At 33.9% G+C, this 21,464-nt stretch overlaps 8 protein-coding genes across 9 annotated transcripts; 3 read left to right on the forward strand and 5 right to left on the reverse strand.

The window, feature by feature from the left end:
- Positions 1 to 474: 474 nt before the first annotated feature.
- On the reverse strand, positions 475 to 4,461 carry LOC108197834 (AT-hook motif nuclear-localized protein 5). The gene is made up of 6 exons (XM_017365587.2): positions 4,299 to 4,461; positions 3,681 to 4,056; positions 2,935 to 3,002; positions 2,137 to 2,268; positions 1,140 to 1,298; positions 475 to 1,012 (listed from the first exon to the last, which is right to left on the reverse strand). The coding sequence occupies exons 2-6, from the start codon at positions 4,033 to 4,035 to the stop codon at positions 776 to 778; spliced, it is 951 nt and encodes a 316-aa protein (XP_017221076.1). The 5' UTR covers positions 4,036 to 4,056; positions 4,299 to 4,461; the 3' UTR covers positions 475 to 775.
- A 690-nt stretch (positions 4,462 to 5,151) lies between these two features.
- LOC135150633 (putative B3 domain-containing protein At1g78640) lies at positions 5,152 to 5,667 on the reverse strand. The gene has a single exon (XM_064087299.1). It carries the CDS (start codon positions 5,665 to 5,667, stop codon positions 5,152 to 5,154), a length of 516 nt encoding a protein of 171 aa, XP_063943369.1.
- Positions 5,668 to 6,782: 1,115 nt separating this feature from the next.
- Positions 6,783 to 7,469, forward strand: LOC108225057 (putative ripening-related protein 1). Its single transcript, XM_017399865.2, has one exon. The coding sequence runs from the start codon at positions 6,783 to 6,785 to the stop codon at positions 7,347 to 7,349; it is 567 nt and encodes a 188-aa protein (XP_017255354.1). The 3' UTR covers positions 7,350 to 7,469.
- Positions 7,470 to 7,888: 419 nt separating this feature from the next.
- Positions 7,889 to 8,404, reverse strand: LOC108225064 (putative B3 domain-containing protein At1g78640). The gene has a single exon (XM_017399876.2). It carries the CDS (start codon positions 8,402 to 8,404, stop codon positions 7,889 to 7,891), a length of 516 nt encoding a protein of 171 aa, XP_017255365.2.
- Positions 8,405 to 10,272: 1,868 nt separating this feature from the next.
- Positions 10,273 to 12,026, reverse strand: LOC108225074 (probable phospholipid hydroperoxide glutathione peroxidase). The gene is made up of 6 exons (XM_017399889.2): positions 11,877 to 12,026; positions 11,563 to 11,639; positions 11,320 to 11,381; positions 11,119 to 11,237; positions 10,852 to 11,019; positions 10,273 to 10,477 (listed from the first exon to the last, which is right to left on the reverse strand). Exons 1-6 carry the CDS (start codon positions 11,919 to 11,921, stop codon positions 10,445 to 10,447), a joined length of 504 nt encoding a protein of 167 aa, XP_017255378.1. The 5' UTR covers positions 11,922 to 12,026; the 3' UTR covers positions 10,273 to 10,444.
- A 1,617-nt stretch (positions 12,027 to 13,643) lies between these two features.
- On the forward strand, positions 13,644 to 15,293 carry LOC108197915 (probable phospholipid hydroperoxide glutathione peroxidase). 2 transcript variants are annotated; one of them, XR_010288275.1, is made up of 7 exons: positions 13,674 to 13,832; positions 13,925 to 14,001; positions 14,241 to 14,302; positions 14,417 to 14,535; positions 14,705 to 14,860; positions 14,949 to 15,103; positions 15,160 to 15,293. XR_010288275.1 is itself a non-coding variant. In XM_017365675.2 (6 exons), exons 1-6 carry the CDS (start codon positions 13,782 to 13,784, stop codon positions 14,979 to 14,981), a joined length of 498 nt encoding a protein of 165 aa, XP_017221164.1. In that variant the 5' UTR covers positions 13,644 to 13,781; the 3' UTR covers positions 14,982 to 15,293. The 2 variants fall into 2 exon arrangements, 1 of the variants encoding a protein (XP_017221164.1); XM_017365675.2 differs by having other exon boundaries at positions 13,644 to 13,832; positions 14,949 to 15,293.
- LOC108225083 (xyloglucan-specific galacturonosyltransferase 1) lies at positions 15,237 to 17,148 on the reverse strand. The gene has a single exon (XM_017399900.2). It carries the CDS (start codon positions 17,067 to 17,069, stop codon positions 15,348 to 15,350), a length of 1,722 nt encoding a protein of 573 aa, XP_017255389.1. The 5' UTR covers positions 17,070 to 17,148; the 3' UTR covers positions 15,237 to 15,347.
- A 2,019-nt stretch (positions 17,149 to 19,167) lies between these two features.
- On the forward strand, positions 19,168 to 20,873 carry LOC108204778 (glutathione S-transferase T1-like). Its single transcript, XM_017374388.2, has 7 exons — positions 19,168 to 19,361; positions 19,474 to 19,547; positions 19,653 to 19,713; positions 19,792 to 19,842; positions 19,924 to 20,000; positions 20,082 to 20,287; positions 20,368 to 20,873. Exons 1-7 carry the CDS (start codon positions 19,297 to 19,299, stop codon positions 20,569 to 20,571), a joined length of 738 nt encoding a protein of 245 aa, XP_017229877.1. The 5' UTR covers positions 19,168 to 19,296; the 3' UTR covers positions 20,572 to 20,873.
- Positions 20,874 to 21,464: the final 591 nt, after the last annotated feature.

Genomic DNA, 21,464 nt, shown 5'->3' on the forward strand with positions numbered 1-21,464 from the left:
GATTTTTAATTAGATTAATTTCCGATCACCTGACAAAGCTTAACCAACACATTGGCAGCACCATAAGCCAGCTCAATAACAATTATACAGGACCGAGCCCTGATGAGAAACTTGCAGGGGGTGAAACATTTTAATACCTTACATATTACAAACATAGAAATTACATTTGTTAGTTTAAAAAAGATCATAAACTGAAATCAAATATCATGGTCAATAATTTAATTAAATTTTTTTATCTAAATTATAAGTTTATAAAAATGGACTTTACAACAGAAAAAGTGTTTCCTCTTTTCAAAAATATACGAAAATAATTTCGAAAATAGGAAACAATTTTGTCAGAAAATATATAATCAAATAATAGATTTTTAAAAACAGAAAACAAAAAATATGAAAAATGGAAAGAAAAAAAAAAAGGTCTTGAGAATAGGAAACAGAACCAAACGAAAACTGAGACTTTTGATAAAATTACCTTCTACTCCTGAAAAATATCCTTACGAATACCTGCTCTTAGTTGAACGCAACAGCAGCCTTAACTAGCCTAGGTAGAAGTTCAGGTCACAAACCAACACTATCTAACTGCTCAACCTACAAGTCATTGCAGATAACCATTTTAACTTGGATAACTTCCTAGATATGCTACTATGACAATCCCATAATGCGGATTTTGTTACGTTAACTGTTAACTTAAAGTCTTAAACCCGAATTCTAACATCTTGCAACAAGGCCAACTTAACTAGTTTATACAAACGACCATTCCATTGCTGCAGCAACTGCATCATCCATGAGCTAGGCCGATTTCAGTGTTTGGATCCGTCATACCTGGACATCTTAAGGTCAGCACAGATGTTTCCGAGTTAGGGGCAATATCTTCAGAAGGGTCCTTAAGCCCTGCACTGCCAGGTATAGATGACTTCTCTGTAGGTTGAACATCAGAATCATTGTCAGCTTTGGCTTCTGCATCAGGAATATTCTTTGTCTTCCAATCATCATATACAAAGGTGCATGCAACAACCTGCAACAAGTGATTGTCATCATGCACTGTTTCGAGGCATAAAAAATGCATAATTTTAAGAAAAAAAACTACAAGCATATATATAGAGGTGGATGATGGGAGTACGTGATGAGATTTAGGGGAAAACCTGAATGGTGCTTGCCGCAATAAGACTTCCCCCAACCGCACCTCCTAACACATGTCCTTCGGGACTGTAGATCGATATACTTAAACCACCAGTCCGATTGTGAGGGCCACCTTGAGAGAGCAAGTATGAACCTGACAAACGCAATATTGGGAAACGGCCCTATGGAAGGAAAAGGACCTAATAAGTTTAATGATATATTCATCATGCAATCACTTGTCACATGAGTAACTATCTAAGGAAGAAAACCAAAAAGAACAATTATCATTTAAACTTTTAGGATCACTAGAATGGTAAAAAAATCAGACAGATCCTTGTTATTTATAAGACACTTTTTTTACTGCTCTACTATATTAAGCCTAGACTACTAGGGGGATAATTCTCGATTCTGACTTGATTTGCATTAATTCATGGCCCGGAACTAATGCATGTATATATTCTACTTTGAGCTTCAATCTTAAACCAAATAGAAACTTCAAATACAAATGCAATAATGAATCATGCAGGCATCATATTTGAGTTTGACATGTCATATATGTATGAAGGCAATTGTCACGTTACACCAAATGAATAACTGAGCAAAACCATTGTTATATAGACAATTGAAGTATTACAACAGGGTACCAGACATAAAAATGACCAGAGTAGCTAGATATAGAATTACTGCACTCATCCCCAGCCTATTTTTAAAAAGCTAAGACATATGCAGTTGAATATGCCTTTAAAGGATATAGAATATTTTGCATTTTTTCAAAATGGCCATTGTCAGAGACTTAAATATTTACAATCCCACAACTCACTGAGCCTTGAGGGCTTAATCTCATCACCAAGAGGGGAGGGTAATTAGCTAGGCTTAAGTCAATGAATAACTATTGCAGGCTTTGGGAAATGTTGAACATAATATAAAAGATCAACTATTTTAATGTTTTAGCTGATAATGAATATAAATTTAATATAAGTATATCAAAGAATAACAGAACATGTGGTTTTGCAATCCAACCTCAAGTGTGACAGAGTCGAGAGAAGATCCAGGATGACGTAGTGTCACAGAAGAAACTGTGCCATTTGCAGACAATATGCAGAGAGCCCTTGGTCTCTGTTGTGCAAAACATAATAACTTGGATGCAATATCCTGCAGTTGATAATGAAAAATCACCTTACATGCCAACAGTAATTGATATATAGCACAAATAGCACAAGTCCAACGTTTATCACCAACTTATACAGCATATTATGAATTAAAAGTAAAGATATCTCTTTGATCATATAAGATAGTGACACATAATTCCGAAATCAGCAACCAACCCTTCCTGTTCTCCCTAATACCCCCCATTTAGTAGCATCAGCCAGTTCCTCCCTTCCTCCCCTAGACCCTCAATGTTTCTTCACTTCATCAGAAGTGTTAATGAATGTTCAATTTCAGCATATAATATGTCAACACAACCTTCTCAAAGCGTGTCAATTTTTGTTGGCAATAACTTGTAGAGAACAGCCATGTTGACTATAGTATAGCAACCTCTTTTTTTACCGACTCACAGTTAGCTGCTTCTTGTTTTTCAGTCCTAATATATGCAAGTAAGAAGCCTCTACATGTAGAATTAGATTTAGGTTGCCACATATCTTATACACAAACAAGAGAATATGCACTATCAGAAATTCTATTAATTGAAATAAGAAAGCAATTACAATCTCTCTTGGAAATCTAGACATGTGAAGGTCCACAGTTTAGCTTGAGGAATCATTAACAGGAATATTCTTTTCATAATCAAAGATAAAGTTTCATCCTGTGGACTCATACCTCTCCGGCTCCAATATGAATGATATGTGGTGTAAAAGCTGATCCTGCTGAAGTGGTCATCCACTCACCTAGGAAAACAAATGTGCAAAGCAACATTATATACTTCATGTAAGAGAAGAATCGATAGGCTATATTCAAAATGTGAAGCTTATTTAGTCAATATCCAAGATTTGTCATGAAAGGTCGATTAATGCATGAAACCTAAACAACTATGGGGGTATCAATTACCTTAACTGAATAATATAATGGCAACGAAACAATGAACATTGTTCTGATATGTAAGTTAAAAGAACTTTCCTTTCAATTTATCAGAGATCTATATTATATAGATGTCATAACTTTAGACAAGCAGAAGTTTTAGATGTCATTAAAAATGTATGCTCATAACCGTCATTTTACACTCAACTACACACAATTCAACTCAAAACACATTTTCGTCATTGCCATGTAAATTTGTTTAGAGGCTCAACCATGACTGTCGAATGCTATAATATTGCAATGTACACTTACAATACACCATACATGTAATGTAATAATAACAAAACAGGTAAGAAATCAATTAATTCTCCGGTGTACCAAAGTAAAACAGAAGATACATATAGGTAGCATAATTTATACTTGCTAGAAGTCATATCCACAAAGTAAGTTATATCTCACAATAAGAATATAACAAAACACTTAAATTAAGAAATTCATCTAACTACAAATAATTAAAAGATGAATTATTATTCAACAATGTCAATTACCAAGAGATGCTAGTCTTTGCTTCCTTCCAGTCCCTTTCGGACGCCCTCTACCCTTCTTCTCCCCGGGGACAATCGACCCTAGAGAGGGATCAGATGACATAGGGGACAATGCCAAAGATATGTTAGCCCCATCAGAGGCCACAACCATGTTACTGTCATGGCCACTAATAGGGGCTGAGTTTTCGACATCTTTTTCATTCGGGCTTGTGAAGCTCTTGAAAACAGGTGCAGATGCTAAACCAGGTTGCATAGACGACCCGAAAAGAGGACCAGAATTAGGGACAGACCCTCCAACCCCTCTGCTTAAATTGTAAGGTGATGATCCTGAAAGTGCCATTCCTTCTTTCCCTTCCATGCATTTACCCAGAAGCTATATCTATATACAAAACACAATAACACATATGTATAATCAAAATCTTGACAAGGGTTTTAATGGGCTTACTCTAAAACTTTGGAATTCAAGAAAAGATTGAATTTCAGGACTAATTCTTTAACGATAATATGAAACTAAAAAGATTGAACTGCAAGAGAAGTGCACTTACAAATGAGAAAACTTGATTAAAAACAGAGGGTTTTAATAGAAGAATATAAGCAAACTTTCTTAAAGAACATACATACCTTTGAGCTGAATAGGCAAAATTAAGAGTTACAAAACCCTAAATTGGAAATCAAAAGAGGGGAAAATGGGGATTATCAGAGTAAAGAGTGAAGACAAGAGGGTGATGAAATCCTTTGAAATTAAAGGCAAGAGTGACCAAATGCCTAATTGAACAAGGGCCTGTCAGTGTACTTAGGTCTTGTCAGTGTACTAGGATGTCCAACTCATATTTTTGATTTTGTGGGCCCAATACAGAAAGGCCCACCACATTCACAGTGTGGGGCCTAATGTGGAGCCTACTGCCCCCATTTTATAATTTGAACACATCTGAATAAAAATAGCAAATAAACCAGAAAGAGCAATGTATTGAAGAAACTGTGCTAATTACTTTTAGAAGACAAGATTAAACAAAACATGTCAGTTAGAAATATAGAAACAGAAATCGGAATGGTAACCAATTGATTATTTATTGAAGATTATTTATAAATTCAAGGATAATTAATAAATTCATAGAATCTATTATAAAATCAACCGGAAATTTGTAAAAACAACTGAATGTAAGATCACCAAACAGACAGAAACTCTAATTCATAGAACAGAAGGTTCCAAACATATACTATATGCTACTACTGACTCAAGTTCCAAACATAGTACTACTACTTAAATTCTTGCTAAATCTATAACAGCCCTTCATGTACATAGCTATAATTAAACTGCAGACTATAAGGCTGATCACTAATCTGAGACTCGAGAGCAAGAATGGAAGAAGAAACTGCTAGACACATTGCACCAGGAGATTCAGATACTGTGAAAAATTTTAAAAACCCCTCTAAATTAGAAACTGGCTTCTTGATGAGTAGAAAGACACAATGATCAAACAGAAGGCTGAGCAGGAGCGCGAGCAAGGACCGAGAAGAAGAAGCAATGAGAATAATTGCACCAGAAGAGGCCAATCTCATCACCCTTCTGAAGTTCCCTTTCAGAAACAAACTGACTCCTCCAAGTACCACAAAAAACATAACAATCAGTAGACACATGCTTCTTCAAAACCAACTCAAACTCTTTCCCTCTATTACAATCCCATACTTTAACACCAACTCCACCCCTCTCTTCGAGTCTCTGCACATCCTCAAATCTTCCAGCCCTTTCCCACACTTTGACAATATGCTGCTGCACCATTCGTCTCGAGATCATAAGCCTGCACAAGTTATTCACATCACTCTGTTCAAGAACCTTCTTTATCTTCCAAGGATCATGATACAACCCAAGTTTAGTACAAACCCCATGCAATCTCTCCTCAGCTTCTTCCTCCGCAGTATAAAAACTGAATCTCCTGAGTCTTTTAGCCTGTCGTCTCGAATATCGCTCATCATCTTCATGACCAGACATCCTTCTTTTCTTGAAACTCACAGCTTTAGTACTAGTAGCAGAGACAATTTTCAGTGTTGAACTCAAATCAATGGCTTCTTGTTTCTTGGATTAAAAAAGAACAAGGGCTTTTGCTTGGTTTTTGTTAGAAATAATATTTGTGACAAAATTTGAGAGATTGCATGGGAGTGATGAATTTATAATGTGTGTATGGGGGTGTATAAATACTAAAAAATCATATCAATATCCAATTAGATATAGAAATATATATGTTATCATATGTTACCATATAGACTAAGACTAGGAGTAGGGTTGTTTAATTACTTAACCCCCAATCAATTATATACTTAGATTTCAAAATTTATATGTTACCATGTAAATCAGATTAGTTTAATATTTAGTCACAATCACGGATTTCTTGTTACCGTAATTATATATAAAAACAAATATTTAGTATTATTATTTTTGTACAGTTTAATTTAATTGCAGTATTGTAAAATGTGAAATTAATATATTAATTTTGTAAAACACTTTTAAAATGAATGATGCCCCCCACAGATTATTCATCAATTTTACTGAATTTACTCGCGAATTAATCCAATCAAATATAAATCGTTTGAGGGGAGTATACTATGTGAACTCTACCGTCAAATCAAATAACTTACTTAGTTTTCGTTTGCAATAAATTTCGGGATGATCAAGAATTAAATCCAAAATTCTTGACGGAGAGAGCATAAGTAAAATAAGGGATTTCATTGGTGGTGTTTGGCCATCGCTTTTAAGCCGACTTCTAGCCTTATAAGTTAGAAGCACTTATTTCGTACTGTTTGTGGAATAAGTCAAGAAGCACTTATAAGAAGTTGAGAATGCTAGCTTTTGTTTCATGATTTCTGTTTATTTCCCAAACACTTTAATCACTTATAAGTCTTAACTTGCTTCTAACTTCTATTTCACTTCTTTACTTTAAGCACTTATTTTAAGCTCAGGAAAACAGCCCCATTATTATTATTATTTGGTTGAATATACCAAGAATCACACTTGATACAATCAAGGCCACATGATAGTAGTACAAGTTAATATGACAAACCTGAATGCAGCATAAATATTACATAGCTCAGCTCATTCCACATCAAACAATGAAGAAACAAGTCTACTTGTGTGCAACACACCTCTTAATACTCTTTCTTCTGTCATCTAGTATTGTCAGAGCTCAAGAATGCAAGCCAAGTGGGAAACTCAAGGGAACAAAACCACCAAAAGACCAATGCAACACAGCTGATGGAGCCGAATGCTGCGTCCAAGGCAAGCTTTACGACATCTACAACTGTTCCCCTCCTGTCTCGAAAGCTACTGAGGCAATTTTAACCTTGAACAACTTTGAGAAGAATGGAGATGGAGGCGCGCCATCTGAGTGTGATCAGGCATACCATTCCAATAAGACCTCGGTAGTGGCTCTGTCGACTGGATGGTTTAATGATATGAAGAGGTGTCTTAAGAACATTACTATCTATGGTAATGGAATGAGTGTGAAAGCTATGGTGGTTGATGAATGTGACTCGACTATGGGGTGTGATAAGGATCATGCTTATCAGCCGCCTTGTGATGATAACATCGTCGATGCCTCTGAAGCGGTTTGGAGAGCTTTAGGTGTGCCTGTCAATGACTGGGGATGGATGAATGTATCCTGGTCTGACAATGTTTGAGTTTTATTTGTTGTTCTGACATTTTATTGTTGCGCTTGACTCAGGTGCCTTTCATCAAAAACGAGAAATGTAACTGTTACTGTAATTGTTACTCTGTCTCTAGGAAGACATACATATATGATTATGCAAGTGTCTGAAAACTAGCAGCAAATCTAGCAATAGCAATATTATAGAAGAAACTGCACTAAATACTTTAAAATACAAAGATTAAACATAACATGACATTATATAAGTAGACCCAAGATAACACTTTTCATTAAAGACAACAGAAAGTTGAATAACCAAACTAACAGAGACTCTAGAAAGAAGGTTCCAAACATATATACTACTGATCACTCAAGTTCTAAACATAGTACTACTACTTGATTTCTTACTAAACCTATAACAGCCCTTCATCCACGTAGCTATAATTAAACAGGAGACTATAAGGCTGATCACTAATCCAGACTCGAGAGCAAGAATGGAAGAAGAAACTGCTAGACACATTGCACCCCTCTAAATTACAAACTGGCTTCTTGATGACTAGAAAGACACATTGATCAAACAGGAGCAGGAGAAGGAGCACGAGCAAGGACCGAGAAGAAGAAGCAATGAGAATAATTGCACCAGAAGAGGCCAATCTCATCACCCTTCTTAAGTTCCCTTTCAGAAACAAACTGACTCCTCCAAGTACCACAAAAAACATAACAATCAGTAGACACATGCTTCTTCAAAACCAACTCAAACTCTTTCCCTCTATTACAATCCCACACTTTAACACCAACTCCACCCCCCTCTTCGAGACTCTGCACATCCTCAAATCTCCGAGCCCTTTCCCACACTTTGACAATATGCTGCTGCACCATTCGTCTCGAGATCATAAGCCTGCACAAGTTATTCACATCACTCTGTTCAAGAACCTTCTTTATCTTCCAGGGATCATGATACAACTTAAGCTTAGTACAGACCCCATGCAAACGCTCCTCAGCTTCTTCCTCCGCAGTATAAAAACTGAATCTCCTGAGTCTTCTAGCCTGTCGTCTCGAATATCGCTCATCATCTTCATGACCAGACATCCTTCTTTTCTTGAAACTCACAGCTTTAGTACTAGTAGCACAGACAATTTTCAATGCTAAACTCAAATCAATGGCTTCTTGTTTCTTGGATTAAAAAAGAACAAGGGCTTTGCTTGGTTTTTGATTAAAAAATAAAATTTGTGACAAAATTCGAGAGATTGCATGGGAGGGATGAATGTATGATGTGTGTAAGGGGTGTATAAATACTAAAAAAATCATTCAATTTCCAATTAGATATAGAAATATATATGTTACCATATAGACTAAGACTAGGAGTAGGGTTGTTTAATTACTTAGCCCCCAATTAATTATATACTAGATTTCAAAATATATATGTTACCATGTAGATTAAATTAGTTTAATATCTAGTCATCATTACCGTTTTTCTGTTACCATAATTGTTTATAAACAAATATTTTGTATATATTTATTATATTTTTCAATTTAATTTGAGCATTGTAAAATGAGAAATTAATATATTAGCCTGGTGTCAGAAGTTTGATCTCGTATCAAAATGAGTTCTGGGGTGTGGTTCGTTTTAATTATATGAAATCAAGAATTTGATGGAAATCAAACTGAATGATGGCGACATCACAAATTATTAGTCATTTTGATCGATTGTACTCGCGAATTAATCCGATCAAATGGTTGGAGGAGAGCATACTAGGTGAACTCCCCACTTAATTCATTTAAATTATAATAATGAAATATTTATGATTATAAACGTATTTGTGCATGTGAGTAAAAATGTTTAATAATTGTTTTTGTAAAAATAAGAAAAAACAAAATTAAAAACGATACTCCCACTTCATACCAAAAAATAAACGTGAAGTATAAATTTTATTGATTCGAGATTAATGGCCAACTCCAATCTCTAATTCCTTGCTCTGTTATCTCAAGTTGGGGGGTGGGGGATGTCAAACAGTTTACAGGTGCTGACTTTTTTTTTTCTTTTTGCTAAATAAATTTTTTAAAAATAAGAGTTTATTTTCAGAAAAAAAATGTATAATTCAATTTAATTTTTGAAACAAATTCTTATTTTTATCAAATTTCAAATGAACCCCTCTTTAATTTTTATATCCAGAAAAATATTTTATTTTAACGGTCAAAATTGAGTTTAATGAGTCAATGAGTCGAGTTGAAAAAAATATTAACTAGACTTTTTTTTGATAAAAAAAAATATTACTCCCTCTGTTTTCAAATATTTGACGTTTGATTTTTCTGCACACATTTTTAAGTGCATTGACTGCATAGCTAAAATTAATATTTTTAAAATTTTCTTTTTGTGAATTAAAGTATAAGATTAATATTTTTATTCAAAAAAGAAAATTTTAAAAATAATAATTCTAAGTATGCAGCCAAAGCTCTTAGAATTGTGTCAAATATTTAAAAACAGAGGGAGTAATTAACAGTCATACGTCATCTGTGAATATAATCGAAATTAGACAACTGCGTAACGACATCTATAAATATAATCGAAATTGGACAAGTGCGTATTGTATCCTTTCTACTTGAAGAATCAAGTAAGCGATTTAAAAATGATTTGAGTATATGTACTTATTTGATTGGTTTTCGATTTTCGAATGATTTGAGTATATTGTACTTATCCGTTCTGAACACTGGACGATAAATACAATTTCATAATAACTTTTAAATCTGAATCAAACCATACCATAACATCTGTGAAATTCTTTTGCTCTCTATAGAACACTGATTCCAGATAAATGAGATGATTAGTGACTAAACACATAGATCGTCCAATACATCAGTTATTCAGTACTCTTACAAGAACTTGTCTGAACTATGAAGTACATTATGAACAAAGCAGAATTTCTATAACAATTCAGTACTCTTACACGAACCACGTCTGAACTCTTGATAACATAAATCATACACAGGAACAACTGTTACATTACTTAAGGCGTAATGTCAGTGACTAAACAAATTAATACTACAATACATCAGTTACTATAAACGCGAATCTTTATAATAGACAAATAGTACATGGTGACTTGGAGCAGCAGAATTGAACTCCAGAACTTAAGCTTCATCCAACAGTTTCTTTATGTCCTTCTGCAATGAAAAGGCGAAAATTATTTATAAACCTGATACTGATTTAGAGCCTGTTTGTGTGTGGCTTTAAGTCATGGCTTAAAAAAATTTCTGACTTTAAACTAGAAAATATACGTTTGTGTAATAAGTCAGATTTTTTTTTAAACTTTGAGTTATAAAACTTATTCATAAGTCATAAGTTACCCATAAATCACTTTTATTTTTTTATTACATTTTAAATAACTCATAAGTCATTAATAAGTCAAAAATACTCAAACAGAAATTTTAAACTCCTAACTTATCACATTAAGTCATAAGTCACAATTTTAAACTCAGCCAGACATGCTCTTACTTCAATTGATTTAGCATGTTTTAGTATTGTATGATAGCTTTACCTCAAGTTTATGAGGAGCAGTTGTTGGAGAAAAGCGATTGACTACATTTCCCTCTCTATCCACCAAGAACTTGGTGAAATTCCACTTGATATTGTCCCCGAAAGTTCCATGTTTGCTAGACTTCAGGAACTTGTACAGTGGAGATGCACTTGAACCATTAACATGAATCTGGATTAGGAACAGAAGGATGACTCTTTGTTCAAAATATATAAGAAATTGGAAATTGCTTGTTAATCGCGAAAGGAAGAGCCTCGTGTCAGTACTTACCTTGTCGAATACTGGATATTCAGCTTTGAATTTGGTGCAAACAAAATTTGCAATTTGTTCAGTAGTCCCGGGCTCCTGCCCTGCAAATTGATTACAGGGAAAAGCCAGAATCTCGAAACCTGTACATTCACAGCAACAAACATTAAAAGGTTGGAACAAGAATTTGAACAGAAGGCTAAATGAAGTCAATGTAGGATGGACCTGATCCCCTGTACTGCTCGTACAGCTCTGACAACTCTGTGTAATTTTTATTCGTCAGGCCACTGAAACAGGTCGAGGCAGAGGTTAACAACGTTTCTTTTATAGCGGATCAAGCAAACGTATGATCTACTGTCCTTAAGGCATCGGTTGAGTTCATATCATCACAGATGACAGTTTCAGTCGTAGTAATTTTAACATTTAATGAAACAAATCAGACCGTAAACAAATAAAACGTAACCTCACCATTGAGATGCAACATTGACGATCAGCAGAACCTTTCCCTTGTACTGGCTAAGGTCGACATCATTGCCTTTAGCATCCTAAACAAATGTTATCAGACGATAAATTATAGATTAATTAAAATTTGAAGACCATCTAAGAGGCACATTATCATCCTATGTTCAAAAATCCTAAACAAGAATGAAAAAACGACGTTAAATGTCTTAGAAAATTGATTAAAATAGCTCACGCGAGGATCTAAAAGGGATGGCATTTGTTCAGCAAAGGCATTACACAAATAAATTTTTCATAACCAAAATTTGGCCAAAACTCAGAACCTTGACAACGAAATCATGAACCGAATAGCACTGGGCACTGGCCATTGCAGAATCTGATATGAGGGGAGAATGGAAGGAAAACTAAGGCGCCTGATCGAGAAAAAAAATGTATATGGCGAGGCAGCTTGATTTCGAATGAAATTTATTGGACAAGAATTTAGGAAGAAGGAACATAGATGATAAAGAAACAGTGGTTCAAAAATAATGAGATGAAACCAAATATGTCTATATATGTGTGTTTGGGTGTTTTTAGCAAAGGATTTCATCGGCTGCATTTCATTTCTAACGATATTCGCGTTATTACTGTTTTTCCTATATATTCTGATGATGATTTTGGCGAGCATTAGTTATATAGTTCCCGTAAAGTACAAGTAACAGCAGTAATCGGTGCATGCAGAAAAAAATTGTTCGACTGTATCAAATATTGTCCTGTTAAAAAAATGCTACGCTCTCTTCAGATCGTTAACGTTTTGGATAGAAGGTATGAAATGCATTTTATTATATAAATTAGTTTAACTATTTTTTTAAAATTAAAAATTTAGTGTTCAAATTTTATAGGATTTCAAAATTAAAGTATAAAATTACATTATATATATTAGTATAAAATATATCTTTTCATTTTCTATTTCAACTAGGCTACAAAGATGTAAAGGAATCATATACTAGCTGCCGAAAATAGTTTCGATTTCTCTCTCAGAAAATTGATATCTTATTTTTATGACTTTTAATCTATTCTATAATTATAAAAAAGAAATAAACTCCGGTCTATTTAATCAGTTAAAAATTGGGCAAGTATTTATAAATAATTAATATCGGCACAGAAAACAGAATTTTAACATAATAATAAATAAATTAATAAATCATTAAATTTCAACATAATTAATTCTAGTTCAAAATCGATAAGTGCCAAAATTGATAATGATTCCATGCTAATACCAAATTTTGATATACGATATAAAGGAAAAAATATCTAATATATGTATTAATTTTGGTGGGTCATATTCTTCTTATAACAGTTAGCTTAAGAATCAAACTTTCAATTTATTTTTAGTATTTATTAGGGTTTGCTGCACATGTGAAAAATATCGTGTTAGTATATTATATTTTATAATTATTTTTGAACACACACAACGATGTAAAAAATATGAAAAAAAATATGTGTTTAGATTTAGATTCTAAAAATTTATTTGAAATTTAAAATTTTGTATAATTTTAATGATTTTAAGATTCTATTTTAAGAATCGGTTTTCTCTTGATTACAATTCTAATTTTATAATCTGGCTTCTAAATCATCCTGTTATTATTGTTACGGATGATGGACCGGAACAATCAAACTAAAATCATATATGATCGAATCTTTCAATATAAACTCAACTCGTATTTATAATTTCAATTTTCAATTACGATTAATGTCGACGCAAAAATTATAATATTTGATATATCCCTCTCGTAAAGGATATAACGAAAATAAATTATAATTCAAACACGTGCACGTATGAAAATACAGTTTTGGATAATTACTCTCCATTCCAGTGACGCACCCCATGAAGAAATAAATATTCTAGAATACCCAAATATATCTGCACGATAACTAAAAACCAAAACGTGTTGCTTTTTACAGAATCTTCCAAAATGTGAAAGCCTCTTTATTTATTCAATAATTTCGAACTTTATTTAAAATCTAACTGCACTAAATATGTCGGACACGTGTCACAATTCTAGCCATAGAGGAATTTATATGCAGAGCCACATCTTTCTATCTGCGTCATGGCAAACATATTGCTAAACGCCTATATAAATGGCTCTGAGCTCCTCTGTTTTTCTCATCAGCTCATTCAAAATATAAATTTCATCTGCAAAAAAAAAAATTAAATTTTCGGTTACTTAATTTTCAAGATTTTCGAAATGGCCAGTGAATCCAGCAGTGTGCAGTCCATCCATGTATTCACAGTCAAGGTTCTTTGATTTTTATTTTTTTTTTCTTTTGTGTACATTTTTATATATTTAGTTGTGTAAATGTATTAAAAATGTGTGACTAATGGTTACAGGATGCCAAGGGGAATGATATAGAGCTAAGCAAGTACAAGGGCAAGGTCTTGTTGATTGTCAATGTTGCATCTCAGTGGTATGTTATTTTGGTCCGTTCTATGTTACCCGAGTTCGGTTAAAAATATTCAACATAATATGTGTTTGAGTGTTGGACTTTGTGATATTTTCAAAATTTTACATATTTTTATCTAAATTAGTATTATTATGTCCGAGTGTTGGGTACTTTAAAATGAAGAGTCGGGGTAAAATAGAGTCTGTTTGTTTGCCAGAAACTAACTTAATTCCGGAAAATATAACTTGTTTGTTTTAATGCAGTGGCCTCACCACTTCAAACTATACAGAGCTAGCAGAGTTGTACCAGAAGTACAAGGACCAAGGTTGGTTTCACCGTCATGAATTTTTGATGAAGCTAGAATTAGCTGAAACTATTGTTGATTCCCTGCATTTGTATCGTTTTTCGGGTTTAACAGTCCAGTGAGTGATTTTTACAGGACTAGAGATCCTTGCATTTCCATGCAACCAATTTAATGGACAGGAGCCTGGGACTGATGAAGAAATCACAAATTTTGTTTGCACTCGTTTCAAAGCTGAATACCCTATTTTCAGCAAGGTAGGAATTTGTCAAAAAATATATGATATGAGCTTAACGCCTTAAGGTTTTAGGAGAACTGGTAACGGAAATTAGTACAATTTCTTGATCTGCAGCAGCAGTATTAACAGATAGCTTTCGAGACAAACACTGTTTTTTCTGACAAATCTTTGTGGTCTTTGTTATTTAGGTTGATGTGAATGGATCAGATGCTGCTCCATTATACAAGTACCTCAAGTCTGTCAAAGGGGATGAAATTGAATGGAATTTCGCCAAGTTCTTAGTCGATAGAGATGGCAAACTTGTTGAGCGTTATGCTCCTACTACCACTCCACTTACCTTTGAGGTAAAATTCGCCAAGTTCTTGCCTATTTGATCTACTTATTGAGTTAATTATGTCGTTGCTAACATATGATCTTTCTCGGCTTCTGCAGAGTGATATCAAGAAAGTTTTAGGAGTTGCTTGAAAACTGGGATCGAGGCTTGAGTTTCAATGGTGGATTAGTAACTACTTTGTGTGAAATATGTGTGGAGAATAAAGCTCGTGATAACGAAGATTATATAGAAAATTTAGTGTTGTTGTAGTGAGGTAATAAAGCTCGTGATGCGAAGATTATATAGAAAATGTATTGTTGTTGTAATGAGGTCTGTATCTGCTTGTTCTGTTGAGCAAGGAGTGTTCAATGTAATGTGTGAATGCTATGAGGCTAGGAGTCTTGTGATTCGATTTCTGTAATACGGTTTCTGAAATAATGAATAATTATCAAATTATCTAGCAATGCATGTAAAATATCTGCAGTTTTGAACTATTTAACACCCTTTCTGTGTACATTTTACTCTGATCTCGTCGCCTTTTCAAGAAGATTATTCATTGTTATAGAGAAGGCATCCTGGAACTGTTCGAACTCTGAACTTGAATCTCCATACACCAATCCAGGCAACAATTCATACACGATATACCGCCTCATATCGTCTCTGGCCTTCTTAGGTATCTTCATTAGCCACTCTACTACGTTCACCTTCGACTTCCTCACCTCTTCTTGATCTATGAACAATGAGTACCTTCCGTGATCCTCAGGCAAATGCCATGAGTATTGATAGTAGGCTGTGAAAGGATCAAAAAACACAGGAATGCAGCCTGATATTAGAGAATCGAATACAGATTTTCTAGTTGGACTGTCACCAGGAGGTTGTAAACAGAATTCGGATGCCAAAAATAGTTCAATGATGGATTCAGGTTGATCACAGCCTCCTGAGCTACAATTCTGATACTTGCATTTTCCAGTATCTGCTGAAGTGCATTGGTTGATCAGCACTGATCTTATGCTGTCTGGAGAATCCGGCCTTGCACCTCCTGCAAAGCTGATGAGGTTGTTTCGGCTTGACTGTATGATCTTGAATTGCCATGAGATGATATCTTCGTCGGAGTGAGGATGGAAGTAAGTAGGATGTGGGATTCCAATGTCATTGACATGCCAAGGTTGCCTTTCAATTAACAGCTTCACCGGATTTTGCATTTCTTCAAGATTTAAAAATGTACTTCCCCAAGGAGAATCATCCCTTCTCCGAAAATCCCATGAAACTTTACCTAAAACAAAGACATGATCTTTGCCAGAGTTTAGAGCCCATGGTTTCTGCAACTTCAGCCATTCCACAAGCTCCAAAGCCAAAGTGTCCTTCACATCAGGAGACGCGTTCTTGAAATGCCATCTCAAGATGTCTAAGCCACCATAAAACGGAACATAGAACAGCTTAGCTTCATTCTGATTGTAAACTCTGCAAGGATGCTTCAGTACTCTGGAATGGAAAATTGGTTCCAGAGAATACTGATGAGTATTGTACCAGCCTTTTCCGAGCTTTGGTATTGGCTCTCCTAGTGCCTCATTTTTGAAAAAATCACAAAAATCCAACCAAGGAGACATATCACTACACTGAGCTACCAAATCCTTGTTAAATTTTGGTGGCAGATCATACACATAAACCCCCCTGCCATCACATGTTGTGAGGCTTCTTGAATTCGATCTCCATGACCGATGAACTTGCAGATGCTCTTCTACCACCTTCACAGCAGACTCAATCTCTGAGAGCTTATCGTTGTCAACAACGTTGTCAACAATAAGGCCTCTGTCGTCCTCTTGCACCTCAAGTTTATGATCATCAATGTGGCTCTCTTGAACATACCTTGCAATATCCTGAGGAACAAGGGTTATGTTGTTCTTGACATCAACACTAGGAGCAGCCTCTCGTATGCTAACTTCGAGGTTATGATCATCAACTGAGCTGGCATTAATGAGGGGAATAGGGATGTCAAAATTGGGCTGAGCACCAGCAGAAAGGCAATACAGATTGTTGAGCTTTCTCGACGAGACACAAACATGGACAATGTGACCAGAGATTATGGTGGTGGTAGAAGACCATAGGAACACAACAATCAAGAGAAGTAGTGTCAATGGGAGACGATAGAGTAGTTTTGAAAAGATGAAATGAAAGAAACCATGTTCTTTTGCAGCTCTTTTCGAAAGCTTAGATCTTTTCTTAGACAGTGAAAGGGCCATTTTTGTTGGCAAGTGAAACTCAATTCCTTCTAGCTTCTGCTCTGGTTTTTAGGGAGATTTGCAGAAGATGAGGAGTATCTACAACATGAAGGCACGTCTTAAAAGGACTCAAATTGTCCGAAAAGTAGGCTGCACGTTGGCATGCAGAAACTTGTTTAATATACATAATTAGGGAAGTTTGACAATAAGCTTGCATGGCTAAGTAATAATATTGTCTTGGTGCATGTTCACAGGATCTTGTTTAAGATGGTAGTTGACCTCCCTACTGATTTTTTGACGAACAATAAAACATAAGAATCGGGACAAACCCCCAAACTGACAACTACAACCTGATTGTGAAACAAAAATCAAGCTAAACAAATAACCGTTTTGTTTTCAGATTGTTTAATAGATAGAATATAAATATTCTTAATAATAAAAATGATTATAAAAGTTTCTCGAGCAATCCAGTCAGACACCAACATCACTGAAAATAGTGGAATCACAATTGACCAGCGCACATAAAAAACCGGTGATAGAACATGGTTTATATCCATCAGCACTAACTGATTAATTAACTTAAGTATAGATTAAATAATTTTTAAAGAAATTATATAAATGATTGTGATTCTGACAGAATAAGCAGAAATGAATGAATGCAGCATATCAGAAACAAGATTCTTATACCATAAGGCGACGGTTCTTCTAAAACCGTAGGATCTTTAATGATGTGTTTACCGACGGTTCTTCTAAAACCGTAGGATCTTTAATGATGTGCTTACTAGATTCATATCATATATTCTTAGTAAAAGTATAAAAACCGAATAATGAATTTAGTCAAAATTCTGAGTGAAATAAAAGTGGATCGAAAATTTGTCTCAATGTAAAATGAGACATTTGTGTGGTGATCATCTCCCCTCAATTTCCATGTAAAATGATTACAGTTAAACCTACCAACTTATAAATGTTGTAAACGTATATCTTATGGTTAGCAGTAATATTTTGACTCGCACAGATGTCTTCATTTTAAAAAATAAAACGTTACTGATGTTATTTGAATTATTATAATTTATATGCTAACGCACGCGGATTATATGTTAACGCACGCGGGGTAAGAATCTTTAAACATCATACAACGGTAATAGTAAGTTTACGGAGAATCCGGCGACTATATTGAAGGAAATCTACAAAATTATTATTTTATCCCTGTATCCGTTAAATTTGACGGAATATGGTTAAAAGTGTGCATATTGAAGAGTATTTTAAATATTAGGGTGCATATTGATGAGAAATTATGTTTGATACCAAATCGAAAAAGTGAACTTATGAGGTGTAAAATGTAAATTACTCTTATTTTAAAAGTCAACTTTCATAATATCTAAAAGAAATAATATAAAGAAATCTATTAGAGTGAAATGATAACATTTAAAAGAATATTATATATAAATCATTTGAAAAGAATATTTAAATTATTTTTAAATTAATAGGTTTTTTAAGCAAAAATATATATGAATTCTGATTTAATATATTAATTACAAATTATAAATTACAAACCGGAAAAGTTATTTAAAATTAACGGAAAAACATTAAATAAAATATTTAAATTCAACGTAAACAGGTAATAGAAGAAACATGCATAGCGTTCAACAGTCTTGGCAGAAATCAAAACAATAAAAAAAAAAAATTGCATGAAATTGGCGGTATAGAGTGGTAAATCAAATAAAATAACATACAATTCAATCAATCAAGATTGCATGCTTGCATGGAGACAATAAAAGTTCAGTACATAAAAATGTTTAAGCTAGGAAGTATAAAGAAGACCCAACCATATGCTTTGCATACTCCACTTGCTTTGAATAATATTTAAAAAAAGAAAAATGTTAAGTACTCCAAAATTTGTTCCCAAATTTTTTCTCTAAACCTATTTAATAATGCGTGATTTGCTACACATACTAATAGATAATGGGACTCCCTATATGCACATAAACCACCCAACTACTATAAAATCCGTCAGATGTCTGTCACGTCATTTGGGAAAAGAATTTTGAGCTCTCTAGCATTACCCTTAAAAAAGGTGAGTGGCTACAAATGTGACACATACAATAACACGTGGTAAATAAGAGCAAATAGGTGGCCAAAGAGCTAAAACCCAAGTTTCAAACAGTAAAAAAAAACTCAGGAATATAGAAGTAGTGGATGTCTGGAGATCGGAGTATAAAAAATTAAGGCTGGTGTTGCAGTGAAGAAGATGAAGCTACAAATTTATAAGCATTGCCTTTCTCAGCCTTCTCATGCTGTTATAATCTTCTGCAAGTAATTTTATCTCTTTAAATTACTGTTTTAAGGCGCTTTTGTAATTATTTTAGTAAAAACAAGTCGACTCTTTAAATTCCTTGATGTATGATTCTTGATTTTTCTTGATTAGGCTTCACCAGATTGAATTTGAGGAGATTGAAATATCTCTTGCCAATGGCCAGCAATATACCCCTGAGTACAAAGGTTGTTCACTTTTTTCCATATAATATTTCTTGGTTGTTATATTTCACATTGATTAAGAATTGCAGTTTGTATTTTATCAAGAGAATTATCTGTATTTGGTTTCAGTAATAAATCCGATGGGGAAATTGCCAGCAATTGTACATGGAACTTACAAGCTCTCTGAGAGGTACTCGTGTAACTTAACCGTACACATTTCCTCTGCAGGTTCCGATTCTTATGTAAAAAATTTGTATATTATGTACAGCCATGCAATTCTTATCTATCTGGCTTCATTTCCTGGAGTTGCAGACCACTGGTGAGATGATATGCAGCTTATTTTCGTAATTTGTGAATTCTCTCTCTGCATGATTTTGATCATTTTTTGTTCAATTTGAAGGTATCCATCTGACATACAGAAAAGAGCTAAGATCCAATCAGTGTTAGATTGGCATCATTCTAATTTACGACAAACAGGTGAATCGCAATCATAATACCCTAATATGACATTGTGCATAACAGGCTATAACTTGTCATTGTTAAAACTTTTCTCTTCAGCTGCGTATGTTATGAACAGCAGTGCTGCACCTCTACTTCGTCGTAAATTGAACCTAGAAGCTGCTGTCATAAACAGAAAAGTCCTCCTTAAATCTCTTAAAATGATTGAAAATTTCTGGCTCAATGGCGATGGTAAGTTTTTGCTAGGAAACTCCCAACCGTCCATTGCAGATCTCAGCTTGGCTTGTGAAATCATGCTACTCGAGGTAAATTTAGTACTATTACCAATAATCATTTTAAAAAAAAAAACCGAGAGCAATATCTAATACATTATTGTTGGATTTAGCTTGTCCCTGACAGGGATCAGATTTTAAGTCCATATAAGAAAGTTCTGCAATGGATCGAGGATACCAGGAATGCCACCAATCCATTTTTCGATGAGTTGCATTCATTAATGTTCGAGCTCAAAGCAGTGCTGACAGTAGAAAGCTCAGTAGCAGAACACAGTGAGGCCAGGAGGAAGCTTAGAACATTGCTATCTAAGTTGTGAGGACAATATGTCTGCATTATCTAGAGCCTAGTCTGCAGGAACTGAGGTTTCTATGAATAACATATGGGCTGCCATCTCTGCATTTCATTAGGAAAGTGTGTAGTTTGTATAATCATGTTACATTCTCATGGCGGGATCAGGTTTTGATTCTCGCTCATCCCGAGATTTGTTAACACAATTAACACAGACACTCATAAAATATTATGCTTTTAAATTATATATGCCTATGCATTATTCTGGAATTTTTCAAGACCTCTGTTTAAAATTTCTATATTATTTTATTAAATTTTATACTTTTAGCATATTTATTTCATATTTTCCATCTTTCTGTATTTTTAACACATTTTTTATATACAGGTGAAATTCCACCAACTATGAACTACGACTTTAACAGCGTCTGTGTAGAATAAACAGTCAAGAACTCATAAATCTGTTTGCTATCGTCATTGCTTACTACAGTACTTAATAAATAAGACTCTTGAAATAAAAAGAAATATTTAAATTATTTATATAAATTATCATTGCTGTTGTCAAAAAGGTATTATTGACGGTGATGATACACTGAATGTAGTCAGAGGCTGCTTAAATTGACTGCACAGCAAGAGCATTTCTAGCATGCAAAAATTCACAAATTTATTTTTAATTATCAATTAACATGGTTTAATTTATCTTATTGATTTACACATTAATTTTTCTATCATTAAATAATATATTAAATCAATTTCTATTTAACTAAAAATTAAAAACCATGAGCATAATACAAATAATTAAAAAATTTATTATTTTTTATTGTGTCAAAAGCTCGACTCTAACTTGTCTTAAAATTTTTTAGAAATAAATATTCAGTTTAAAATTATAAATCACTTTAGTCAAAAAAAAAATTAAGAATCATT

Source organism: Daucus carota, chromosome 1, assembly GCF_001625215.2.
Source record: "Daucus carota subsp. sativus chromosome 1, DH1 v3.0, whole genome shotgun sequence".
Classification (NCBI taxonomy): Eukaryota; Viridiplantae; Streptophyta; class Magnoliopsida; order Apiales; family Apiaceae; genus Daucus; species Daucus carota.